General features: G+C 35.5%; 1 protein-coding gene across 1 annotated transcript; it reads left to right on the forward strand.

Annotated features, from left to right (window-relative positions):
- The first annotated feature begins 453 nt into the window (after positions 1–453).
- LOC140976464 (protein MICRORCHIDIA 7-like) lies at positions 454–11,550 on the forward strand. The gene is made up of 19 exons (XM_073440623.1): positions 454–962; positions 1,407–1,481; positions 1,799–1,833; positions 1,929–2,007; positions 2,528–2,620; positions 2,721–2,805; positions 3,629–3,704; positions 4,014–4,142; positions 6,153–6,251; positions 6,340–6,441; positions 7,524–7,685; positions 7,760–7,855; positions 8,347–8,398; positions 8,474–8,585; positions 8,684–8,745; positions 8,848–9,182; positions 10,163–10,245; positions 10,328–10,415; positions 11,132–11,550. Exons 1-19 carry the CDS (start codon positions 545–547, stop codon positions 11,351–11,353), a joined length of 2,403 nt encoding a protein of 800 aa, XP_073296724.1. The 5' UTR covers positions 454–544; the 3' UTR covers positions 11,354–11,550.
- The last annotated feature ends 529 nt before the right edge of the window (positions 11,551–12,079 follow it).

Here is a 12,079-nt window from a genome sequence, read left to right on the forward strand (position 1 = left end):
TACCAAACCTAGGAAGATTAAAGCAATCTTTAAAAACTTTTGAAAAAACATAATATTATATATATATAAAAAATATATTTTATTTAATATGATATAAAATAATGATAACTAATTATATAAAAGTAATACAAAACTCAAAACTATGATCAAATTTAATGAAATGATATAATTAATATAGACAAATATTTTCAGTGACGTCAAATTCAAATTTAAATTTTTTCAAAAAATTTAAAAACTTCACATTTAAATTTTTTTTATTTATTTTTAAATATTTAATATGATAGATGTAATACTAATAAATATATTTTCTTCTATATCAAATTTTTTAGAGGAAAATTTTCAAAACAAAAACTTTGTTTATATAGATAATAGATATAAATTAAACTACATGAAAGCGTATTTCTGTGTCTGAGGAAAGCAACACGATTTTTCCGAAAGCACGGCACGTTTGATCTGTCCGTTCAGCTGCCATGACGTTTATTTAAATCTTTTGCCTTCTTCCAATTGTTGTTCGCAGGATTCTTCGTTTTCGATTTCCACTCCCATGGCGAACAACGATAGGTTGCAGGTTAAGCAAGAACTCATTGATCACAATTTCACCTGTATGAATAAGCCGAACGCGGATTACGGGCAACCTCCGTCCGTTATCGAGCTATCGAGTTCGGATTCTGATTCTTCTTCCGACGACGGTGCTGAAGTTAGGAACAGTGGGAAAAGGTCTAGGGATTTGAGCGTTGATGTGATTGATGGGAAAAATAAGAAGAAGAAGGTGGCGGGGGACTTGCCGCTGGGATTTTTGGACCTTTTACCGCCTAGACGGCCTCCGTTGGGCGTGTCTTCTCCTTCAACGGCGAATGTAGGGTCTATAGTGACGGCGCCGGTGGAGGGGTCTATCAAGAAGTTCTGGAAGGCGGGGGATTATGAAGCGACGCCGGCTGTTGTCTTTAGGGATTCTTATAGCGGTGAGTTTTTGCTTCTTGCATGTTTATTTTGTGAGTATCTTTTTCTCGGGAGGAGAAGCTGCGCTAGAAGCGCTGGAGATGACTCCTGCGGGTTGTACGTATGCTCTCGTTGTTGCACCATGACTTCTGCATTAGTGAATAACGTTGTGGTCTTCGCCTAAAATGGGGTCTAGAGGATGAAGTCACCCTAGTTTTCTAGAATTAACTTGTATGAGAGTGGATTAAACTCCATTTGGTTTGAATGTAGAAAAACGGTGTCCAGTGACTACACATATCAGTGTGCAGTAATAGGTCAAAATGCAGTATATGGTTCTGATAATTCTTGAGTGACTGCTTAAGTATCTCTTCGTTAGTCTGTTTTCACCTTCTTTGTTATGGAGAACTTAGTTTTTTAATATTATGAAATGGCCCTATTCCAAACTGATCTCTGTTATAAATCTACAGGTAGCATGGATCATGTCAGAATACATCCCAAATTTCTGCATTCAAATGCGACCAGTCATAAGTGGGTTCTTGGAGGTAAAGGAACTACATCCTGTTTGAATAGTTGAGATATAATGTTTTGTGATGCATGCTTCTGTTTAGGTGGAAATGAAATGTTACAATTATGGGTGTAAACGAACCGAATTGAGCCGAATACGATGATGAGTGTAAGCTCGAATACGAATCAAATATTTTTCGAGCCAAATTGAAAAGCTCGCGAACCGGAACGGTTCATTTACATCCCTAGTTACAATCTCCCATTTTTGTGATGCATGTTCTGTTTACGATGAGGTGCACTTGTATGAGGTTCCATTTCTTACTGTTCTGGAACTGTGTATGTGTTCATTTTGCAGCTTTTGCAGAACTTCTAGACAACTCCTTGGATGAGGTATATCAATTCTACCATCTGGTTGATCTATATTATACTACAAATTTGTTTGCGTCAGGAATCAGACTTCTCTCTTGTTATATATCTGTTGTTAGGTCTGCAGTGGGGCGACACATGTCAACTTAGATATGGTCAAGAGCAAGAAAGATGGGACCAAAATGTTACTGGTTGAAGGTATTTTCATATAACATCACTTTCGAAGACTAAGGTGTAAAGAAGGAACATATATGTTTGTATGAAATGCTCTTTATAGTAGGGAGAACGGAATGAAAAGGTCTTTAGTAGGGCAAAGCTCAAGTAATTTATTATTTGTTCCTCTGAAATGGAAATTTTCCCTAAGAAATGGAAACTTGTACACTAGTGACTCAAAATGTGAGGTTAAAACCATAAATTATGTGCTAATTTTACTTTCTATGTAATGGAAAATTATCCCTATGAAATGAAAACTTGTACACTAGTAAGTCATAATGTGAGGTTAAAACCATAAATTATTGTGCTAAATTTTACCTTCTTTTGGGCTTTTGTTGATATGAATAACACCTGTATTATTGGCTTCCAAATAGTTATTTCCGTTTTGTCTGTGCATGCTTGCTTAACTGATTATATTCCTAATCTATTTGGTTTATTCTTGACCTTTTGAGGTTTATTATTTGATAACCTCATGTTCAATCTGCTTAACATGAGATTTTCATAGATAATGGTGGTGGAATGGACCCTGATAAAATTCGTCAATGCATGTCTCTTGGTTATTCCTCAAAAAGCAAAATGGTAGACACTATCGGGCAATGTCAGTTCTCTCTCTCTCTCTGGCTGTGCATACCATTTGACTTCTAATAACATGTCTCAGTAGTTCTCATTAAATTTACTTGAGAAACTGTGCATGCCAGATGGAAATGGCTTCAAGACAAGCACCATGAGGCTTGGTGCTGATGTAATTGTTTTTTCTCGAAGTCGTGGGAAGGATGGATGCAGGTTTGCATTTTTGCTTGTCATTTTTTTATCAGGTTCCATGTGCAACTGAACTTCGTGCGATGCAGTCAACTTCCATGATTTGAAAATTTTGTTAAATGAATATTGTTCAACAATAAGTTTGTATTATGGCTGTATAGACCCTGTGCTTTGATATAATATCTCCTTCATTTTGAACTGGTGGATTCTATATTTCGGAGGAGTGAGGACCATGTGGTATTGTGGTTAACTATATCACTAGTGCTTATCTTGATATTTTCGATTTCATCAGTGCTTTATTGCTGTACTAAAAATTTTATGCCCTGAAAAAGCTTCATCATTGAACATTAAAAGTTTGTGATTAAGATGAACTTGGATATGTTTACTTGGTGACTGATTGGTCTTGAATTTTGCCAATAAAAGAGTCTTCTTTTTTTAAGTTTTCTTAGACAGCAACAACTGCCTGCTTTTCAACTTTTACCGCTCCTAGGTAAGTGGTCAGGGATTCGGAACTTTTACTGAATATTGTTTGGAGTCATATGGTGTGTTTTTGTTGAACTTTGAGGACAAATGCTTTAGTGTTGACTTTTCAAAGCCTCGAGGAGGGCCTGTGAATCTGCCATTTGGACAGAGACCTGATACGTCAGCCCTGATATGTGAAAATGAGAAGCCATGCCTTAATCTTTGTTACATAATTTCATGGATATCATACGGTGGAGTGCTCAACATACACTAGCGATTATTTGATTCCAATTTGGTCATTTACCCTATTATTTCCTCCGAAATGCTGATCTGGATGTTTGCTTTTATTACTCGACTGATTAATGAATTTCTGAATCTGTTTTAGGCCCACTCAAAGCATAGGATTACTATCCTATACTTTTTTGAGGAGCACAGGAAAAGAAGATACTGTGGTTCCCATAGTGAGTAACTTTGTGATTTTGTACTGTGTGTGAGATTATTGACTTCACATGCTTCTTAGTTGATGTAGCCCAAGCTACATATTAAGATTCCCAATCGCTGAGAAAAAAATTAGAAGTCAAAACTGTGATGTGCACATCTTGTTCTGTCATGCCCGCCGCCTGCATTATGCAAATCAAAGAGAGTCATATTTTGTGCCTACTGTAATTGTTCTCATTTAGATACTATCATTATGGTATTCGTTTGATATTTAATTTTTCAATAATGCTGGGCCATGACTATTGAATTTTTTTCCTAAATTTTGTCAAAAGCTTGATTATGAAAGAAGTGGAAAAGATTGGAAGAAGATTATTCGATCATCCACTGATGACTGGAAGAGAAATGTTGAAACTATGGTTCAATGGTCTCCTTTTTCAAGTGAAGAAGATCTTCTTCGGCAGGTGATCTTCTATGTTTTTCTCAGTCAATGATATATAATATAGTTTAGATTATTGAATAAAATTTTAAGCAGCATTAATTAAGGCATAAAGTCATCTCACTTATGACCTTGTTCTTCGTGTCTATGATCAATGATCCTTAATCCTGAATATTCACTCATCTTTGGCTTTATCTTTGTATGCACTCAGAGTAAAGCCTTTGCTGCAGGTTAGGGTAGCTTTGTCTAATTTCAATTTCTTTCATCATACCATTCCTGCACGATTCTTATACAAAACCAAATCAATCCAGGCTGATCTTGACTCTCATCACGTAGGGCTTGGTTGTGAACTCTTTTCATGGGGCTTTATCACCCATGGATCAAAGTTTTCAGATAATGGAGCTTGGCCTCCATGTTATTTGATTGCGGACATGTTTATTTGAGTTCCTATTCAAGTTCGACATATGATATTTGAGCATACAAATATGAGAAAATTCAACATTTTGAACTTGAAACACATGAATAGGTCATGAGTGGCTATATTTTGGACTAAGTAGTCAAATATTTTAGATGGTTCATGAAAAAATAGTATTTCAGGGTGGGATTGGCAAAGATCTCTAATTCTCTACCTATGGATTGAAGACGAGGAAATACAAAGAGTGTGAAATTTTGCAGTAAAAAACCCCAACTGAAGAACAGAAACTATAAGTATAGTCCACTAAATGCAAAGTCGATTGCACGCCTTAAGTAATGGACGCCTATTCAATCAATCGTAAGAGGAGCTTGAATCTCTGTAAGTCTGGATGTAGCATGCGACAAAAATTAAAGAAGAAGTCACTCTATATTAATGAAACTAAATGAGCTGAAGCATACATCTTCATATTGCTCGGTCCATTAATGCGAGAATAGAAGACTTTCAAATGAGACAATATCATGAATGTGTGGACTAGGTTGAAGAGCGTCCCACCTTGCAAAAGAATTCTCAATCGGGGTCTGAGTAAAAATTGTTTCTGTTTGCACCCAAACTGGTTGAATATTGAATTGACTGTGTCCCATAGCTGTTTGTGAATAATAATTTGTAAAATCTTTATTTATTTGTGTGGTCGTGAAGGTGTGGTACGGTGTGCATGTTTTTGACTATATACTAACCTCTATTTGGCAGTTTGATAGAGGGTGGATTGTTAAATAATCCACCAGGATCCTATGTTTGACGCCTCTTTAGTTACTTAATTCAAAACTACAAGCCTGATAAGAACCTTTCCACACCACACTACACCACATAAAACAAATAATTTATCCTGTTTCTCCCATTCAAATCACTTCAGTTTCGGTTTACCTGAACTCTCTGGTCCAGAAAGATAGTAATGTTGTGGGGAAAAGCTTGTCCTGGGTAGCTTCCAGAGAGAGGTACCGTAAAAAATACTCCATTATTCTATCATGGCAACCAAGGGCTGCCCAATAGTTTAATTTACTTTAGCTTGTCTATTATGGTTGAGTTAAGCTTGAAAAATTGTTTAATGGATTGAAATGTGCTTATGGGTTAAAGATTGAGCCAACCTTGATGCTTTGAATTTTAATTGGACTTTCTTCTTCTCTTGTGGTTGGTGGTGATAGTGTTTGAAGGTGTCTCACCTAGAGCTGTCAAAACGGACTACCCCGATTCGCGTCATCTTGGCAATTAGGCTGGTTGGAAAAACCTCAACGGCTCAACCCAATTCAACTCATCTAGGGTTGTGGGTTAGGCAGACTAACCCACCATAAATTAGAAAACAACTAAAAAAAATTCTCTTTTGTATTGTTATTCGCTTTGCTTTTGACATTCTCTAGTCTCACCTTTGAATCATGATTTATGGGATCATGGCATGAAGATTAGATATTAAAAAGCAGACATCAGAATTTGTTACTCTTAACTTAGTGTGTAGGGGTGAGCAACGACATCCCTTGCTTCTTCACTCTTGAGTTTGCCTACATCTTTGGACAAAGTATGTAAATTTGATGTTAGACTGTTTCCTAATATTCTCTTTTTACTTGGTAGTTCTATCAAATGAAGGAGCAAGGTACTCGGATATTTATATACAATCTTTGGGAGGATGATGAGGGACTACTAGAACTTGATTTTGATTCTGATCCACATGTGAGCTACTATAACTTTTTATTGTAGATCGGTTGCTTTGTTTGTGAACATGTAATAACCTAATATCTTAATTCTATGATTTTTTTAGGATATTCAAATCAGAGGTGTCAATAGGGACGAGAGAAGCATAGAAATGGGAAAGAAGTATCCTAATTCCAGGCACTTTCTTACATATCGACATTCATTAAGGGTAAAATGCTGCAGATATCAAATGATTTATTCACTTATTTCTTGTGCATCTCCTTTCTTTTTGTAATACTTAATTTATTTATTTTAGATCTTGTTTTACTAGGATCCTAAATTTGGTTTCTCGTCTCTTGCGCATGTGATGTCTTTATGCGCATTATACCCTTGTTCAAATATTTATGATTGTTGAAGTTGATTTTGAAATTAATTGCCCCACAAAATGTTTAAGGAATGTCCTACCTGGAAGATGGAAGATGATAAGTTTTGAGCAAATTTCATATGGTCATTAGCCGTTGATGCAGGCTTTTTTAGCTGAACCACTTGAAAATCTAGTATTATGTTTCATCCTCATTGACTATTATTATCACTTCAAAGTTTAACATGGTGTTAGATTATGGATTTCCTATTTAGAGTTTTCTAATTGGTAATGTCTATTATCCTTCCAAAAAAAAAAAAAAATGAAACTATAACAAATGTGCACACTTTGGCTCTCAACCCCAATCCATCACATAATTATTTTATGCTCAATGGACGATAAAAAATCCGATCTTTATATGTCCGTTCTCCTGTTTTCTGTTTTATACTTCTGTTCTTTGATACACCATATGCATAGTAGAGTAAGATTTTCTTGACGACGAATTTTGTTTCAAGTTAAATGCTTCAATTCTTATCTATATGTTCACCTTGAGGGGGAAGCGAATGTAATTTGGTGTAGTCTTCTTGAATTAGATTTGACATTATAGTGATTAATAAATATCTGATATAATTTTATTGTGCTTTAGGTAGATTAACTTCCACTACCATTTTTTCTCATTATTTCATCCCATCAAAATTAGAAGTTATAATTTTTTCACTTTTTGTCCACGCACATCACCCTTATGGATGGATCATGTGAAATTGTGAATGTGTTTTGTTTTCTACCTTCCCCTTCCTGTTCCTTTTCCACTTGGATTAAAATCAATATATTTGTCATGCATAAATTCTAAAGAAAATGTATGGTACAATGTACATTTACAAGTTGATGCAACAATTAGACACCCATATAACTGGAAACATTTTTTAATGAAGTTCTTGCTGGAATTGCAGAGTTATGTGGCTATTCTCTACCTCAGAATTCCTCCTGGATTTCGAATTATTTTGCGGGGGAAAGATGTCGAGCACCATAATATAGTGAATGATATGATGATGTCGCAGGAGATAACATATCGTCCTCAGCCTGGAGTTGATGGACTTTCAAATAATTCTAATGTAATTTTCCTTTGATTATATGTTTGAAATCCATCTCATTCAATGTTTCTCACCAGCTTTCATCTTTGTCATAGATGGTTGCTGTGGTTACTGTTGGTTTTGTGAAGGATGCTAAATACCATATCGATGTTCAGGGATTTAATGTCTATCACAAAAATCGACTTATCAAGGTGGTTCCATCTCATCTCAGCTTCTATCCCGCCACACTAAAAGTTTTTATTCCACATTCCTTGTCTGTATGACTTTGTCATGTGTCAAGATTTAGTCTTATTGGGGGTTGTTCGTTGTTTGAAATTTTGATTGATTACTTTAATAGAATTCATAATTGGCTGAATGAGTTTTATATATTATGAGGGTATTGATATCGTATGCACAGTCTCTTCTAGGAAAATACTACTATGTAATTAGAATCAATCAAATAACCAATACCCGGATTCTAATACATCAAATTTTATATAAAAATGAAATATAATAACATAGAATATCGAGTTCTCGTTACTCTCACCCCCAACTTGCGAAATACAGATTCTTTTCCCGCTATTTCTATATGTGAAACAGTGTTAAATTTTCATTCTATAAAGAACTGTGCACGCCTATAATTTTGTCTCTCAATTTAGCTTTGTACTTAACTGCGCTGCTTGTTTTCTTTTTATGATTCCAGCCATTTTGGAGAGTTTGGCATCCTCCTGGTAGCGATGGTCGAGGAGTTATAGGTACAATGATGCCATTTTTACCTTCTAAATAATAATTGGATTTGGTGTTCTAATTGCTGTACTTTTCCTTCAAAGGCGTCCTTGAAGCCAATTTTGTTGAGCCAGCTCATGATAAACAAGGTTTTGAGCGAACTACAGTCCTCGCAAGACTTGAGGCACGATTGATTCAAATGCAAAAGACATATTGGTATATTCTATTGGTTGATTGAGTTGATTTTAATGTGATTTCATTGTATAATCTTCCACAGTGACATATTATTGTTTGCTTTTCTCTGCATTTGACAGGACTACGCACTGCCACGAAATTGGCTATGCACCCCGGCGCAGTAAAAAATACCATGAAAGAGGTAACGGAAAGAGTAAGTTACTTGGGGTGGGGGTTGGGGGTGGGGGTGAGGGTGGGAGAACAGTATAATCAAAGATCTTACCGGCTATTGTTGTATTTTCAGATGCTTCTCCTGATTCTTGTTCCCCAAGTCAAACGAAAGGCATTGCTTCAAGCGAGAAGACATGGACCAATGGGCATTTGAGTGGGAATAAAGTTGCAAAATCCAGAACCCCTGGCAAACAAGCAGGTTATACTGAAATATCATCATCTTCCGCAGAGGATGTTGGTGACGACGACATGCAAAATCACACTTCCAGGAATCGGGTGAATGGTTCAGTCTCGGGAGAATTGTTTGAAAAAAATGGATTTCAAAGATTGCCTAGGTTACATCAAACTGAACCAAATAATTCACCTGCTGAAAAGCTCAGCCAATCAACCCGGAATACAAATTCACAGGTGATCACCTCATTTGGTATTTGTAAGGTATATTGTGTGATCATCTGATAACTGCTTTACAGTAAATGTAATTGTTGTTAATTTGCGACTTTGTGTGCACTAATATGTTGGCAATATTTGTATTCTGAACTAGAGTAAAATTCTTAACCGAGTGGTTAAATTTTTGGATGTCCTTTTTGCATTTGTATTCTGAACTAGAGTAAATTCTTAATTGAGTGTGTCAATAAACTTTTGGATGTTCGTTTTGTAGCATCAGTATACTTTCATTAACACCTTCCCATATCAGCTTCTGTGAACCAGGCCGTATTTGTTCATAGTGTTGGGTCTTATTGTGTGCTTTTAATGTCGTTGGGGTGCCTGTTCAAGTATGAAATAACTTCTGAATGAAAGCTTCCATGATTGTGCATAGTGAATAACTGTGACAATTGTTGGATGTACAGTACATATCATATGAAACTGGATGTATTCGGTCCATTGCCAGCTTTTTTTCCCCTTTTACAATTTGATATCAGAAGCAGAATCATAAGAGAAGTGACGGGAAAGTTTATTTACAAATAATATCGGAATGGATCCTACACAAACGAGATTCTGTCCACTTCAGCTGCACTGTCATGCTTTGCTGCAATAAGTGCTTTTTAAACCAAAAATTTGTCAGCTGAAATGTGGCCTGGCCTGTCTGTTATAGATATATGGCTTAAAGAAGCTATGTTTATTGGTCTAGGTGTTGTCTATATTGTTATCATGAGGTTGATTTTGTTTTTTTTGACATTCAGTCATATTTAAGATGCATTTCCTCGTGCCCTGTGATAATTTTCAACATTCTTGGCTTTCTCCCCCTAGTATTTTTCATGGTTAACTTCTTTGAATTATTTTCCTTGTCAATGCAGACAGAAATCCAATTTATAGTTGGTTATTTTGTGGAAACATGATTTTCTAACATTGGACATGGGTTTATATTGGTTTTTGTTCATCTTCAAAAGGCAAATGGTAATGAGTCACCATCAAAGTTCAGTTCTCATGCATTGGTTCAGTTGGAAGAAGAGAATCGTCAATTGAAAGAGAGGTATTTAGTCAACATGAACGGTGATTCATACGGGTATTTTTATCATATGATAAATTGATTTTCTGTATTGTTAAATGCACAGACTGAAGAGGAAAGAAGAAGAGGTTCTGGGTGATTTGCTCCATGATTTACAGAAAGAGAAGGAAAGATGCAAGTCTCTCGAAACTCAGGTGATAATTCTTGTGTTTTTCCTCGAGTCATGTCTCATGATATTATTTTTTTCACTTTGTTTTACAAAATTTATAAAGATGCTTTCTGGTTCATTATTGTTACTTGATTGGATTTTCTTGCTTATGCCTTGTGTTTTATGGTAACCTAGATTTCGACTGTGATTGAGTATCTTGGGACACAAGATAAACGAAGATATGTTCTTTTATTTTGTGTGAGCAGAAAATTTGGCTACCATGACACTGGCAGTATATAATATATATTTGGTCCCGCATTGAAATTCAACAACTCCGTTTGTGTTTCCTGTATGTATTAATGAAATGTTTTTCTAAAACATGAAGTTTTGTCTTAAGTCTGTTATTAGAAATTGACTTGGTCACTGATAGGGGCAGGGACTGTGGAAAGAAAGGCCATCCTTAATTTAATTTACAGCCTAAGTCCCAAGTGTTGGAGGGACCGTGGAAAGAAATGTAATCCCAATAATGGATTTTTTTAGTGCTCATTTTAATTGGAATTTTTGGCAGACAGTAATGTACAAGTAAACATAATTTAGATCTTTTTTTTATGCATTTGGTTTACGCTAGATATCAAATATATATAAGCCTCTTTACTATCCTAATATTGAGGTATTTGGTTTGGTTTTGCTATTATGGCGAATAATGTTTTGGGTTTTGCGTATAACCTCAACCTAAGCTGACTTCTTTTGCGAGTTATTCAGCTGAAGGAATCCAATTGTAAATATGAGGAGCTAAGCAAGGAACAAGAGAGTATAATTGACATATTTCAAGAAGAGAGGCAGCGTCGCGACATTGAAGAGGAGAATTTGAGAAAGAAATTAAAGGAAGCATCAAATACCATTCAAGAATCATCAAATACCATTCAAGGGTTGATGAGCCAGATTAGACGTCTGGAGAGAGAGTTCTCCACTGGTAAACGATGATCTATTTTACAACTGTGGTACATAAACTCTTCCTGACACGTTAATCACGACTAGTTTATGGTAGGATTAGAGACGAGCCACGTCTACTCGATAGAAGCTGCTAGAGTAAACTGTTATATATGTAGTTGTAGAGGTAGATGATGCTCAACCACCACGTATTATAATATTCGAGCAATTTAGTAGATTTTACCATCTCATTCCTGTTTTTACTAACTTTTAATCAAATATTTGCTTGAGTTCTATATATATATTTCATTTACAAGCCATTTTATGGATAAGGCTTGTCAACTAAACGATTCAGGTTTGTTCACATCATTATGTGAACCAAATAAATCTATCCCCCTTCACCTTTTTGGTTTGGATTGTGGACTCTGGTGTGTTTTTCCCCATATGTTTTTTTTAATAAAAAAAAAACCCGTGTTTAGGGCCAAATTACTTTTTCCTTTCAAATATAGATATATGATAGTGACTAAAAATTCCGGAGGTGAGGGGGGAAAGAGTATCCTTTTGATTTTCAATACTAATTTTTTGGCTAGAAAAATTGTTTGATTCAAGCTATCAACGAACTGCAAATCAAGTGGCTCATAAAATTGCTTGGGAAAACTTCCTTGGTCTTAGCAACTTTGCTTATTTTAATGTAACTCTATTTCTAAAGTTTCTAATTACTCATGACATGTTGATTTATTGGTGAAGTTCCTTTTTATGACAAAAAATTTGTTTGATGTG

This window comes from Primulina huaijiensis, chromosome 5 (assembly GCF_012295235.1).
Source record: "Primulina huaijiensis isolate GDHJ02 chromosome 5, ASM1229523v2, whole genome shotgun sequence".
Classification (NCBI taxonomy): Eukaryota; Viridiplantae; Streptophyta; class Magnoliopsida; order Lamiales; family Gesneriaceae; genus Primulina; species Primulina huaijiensis.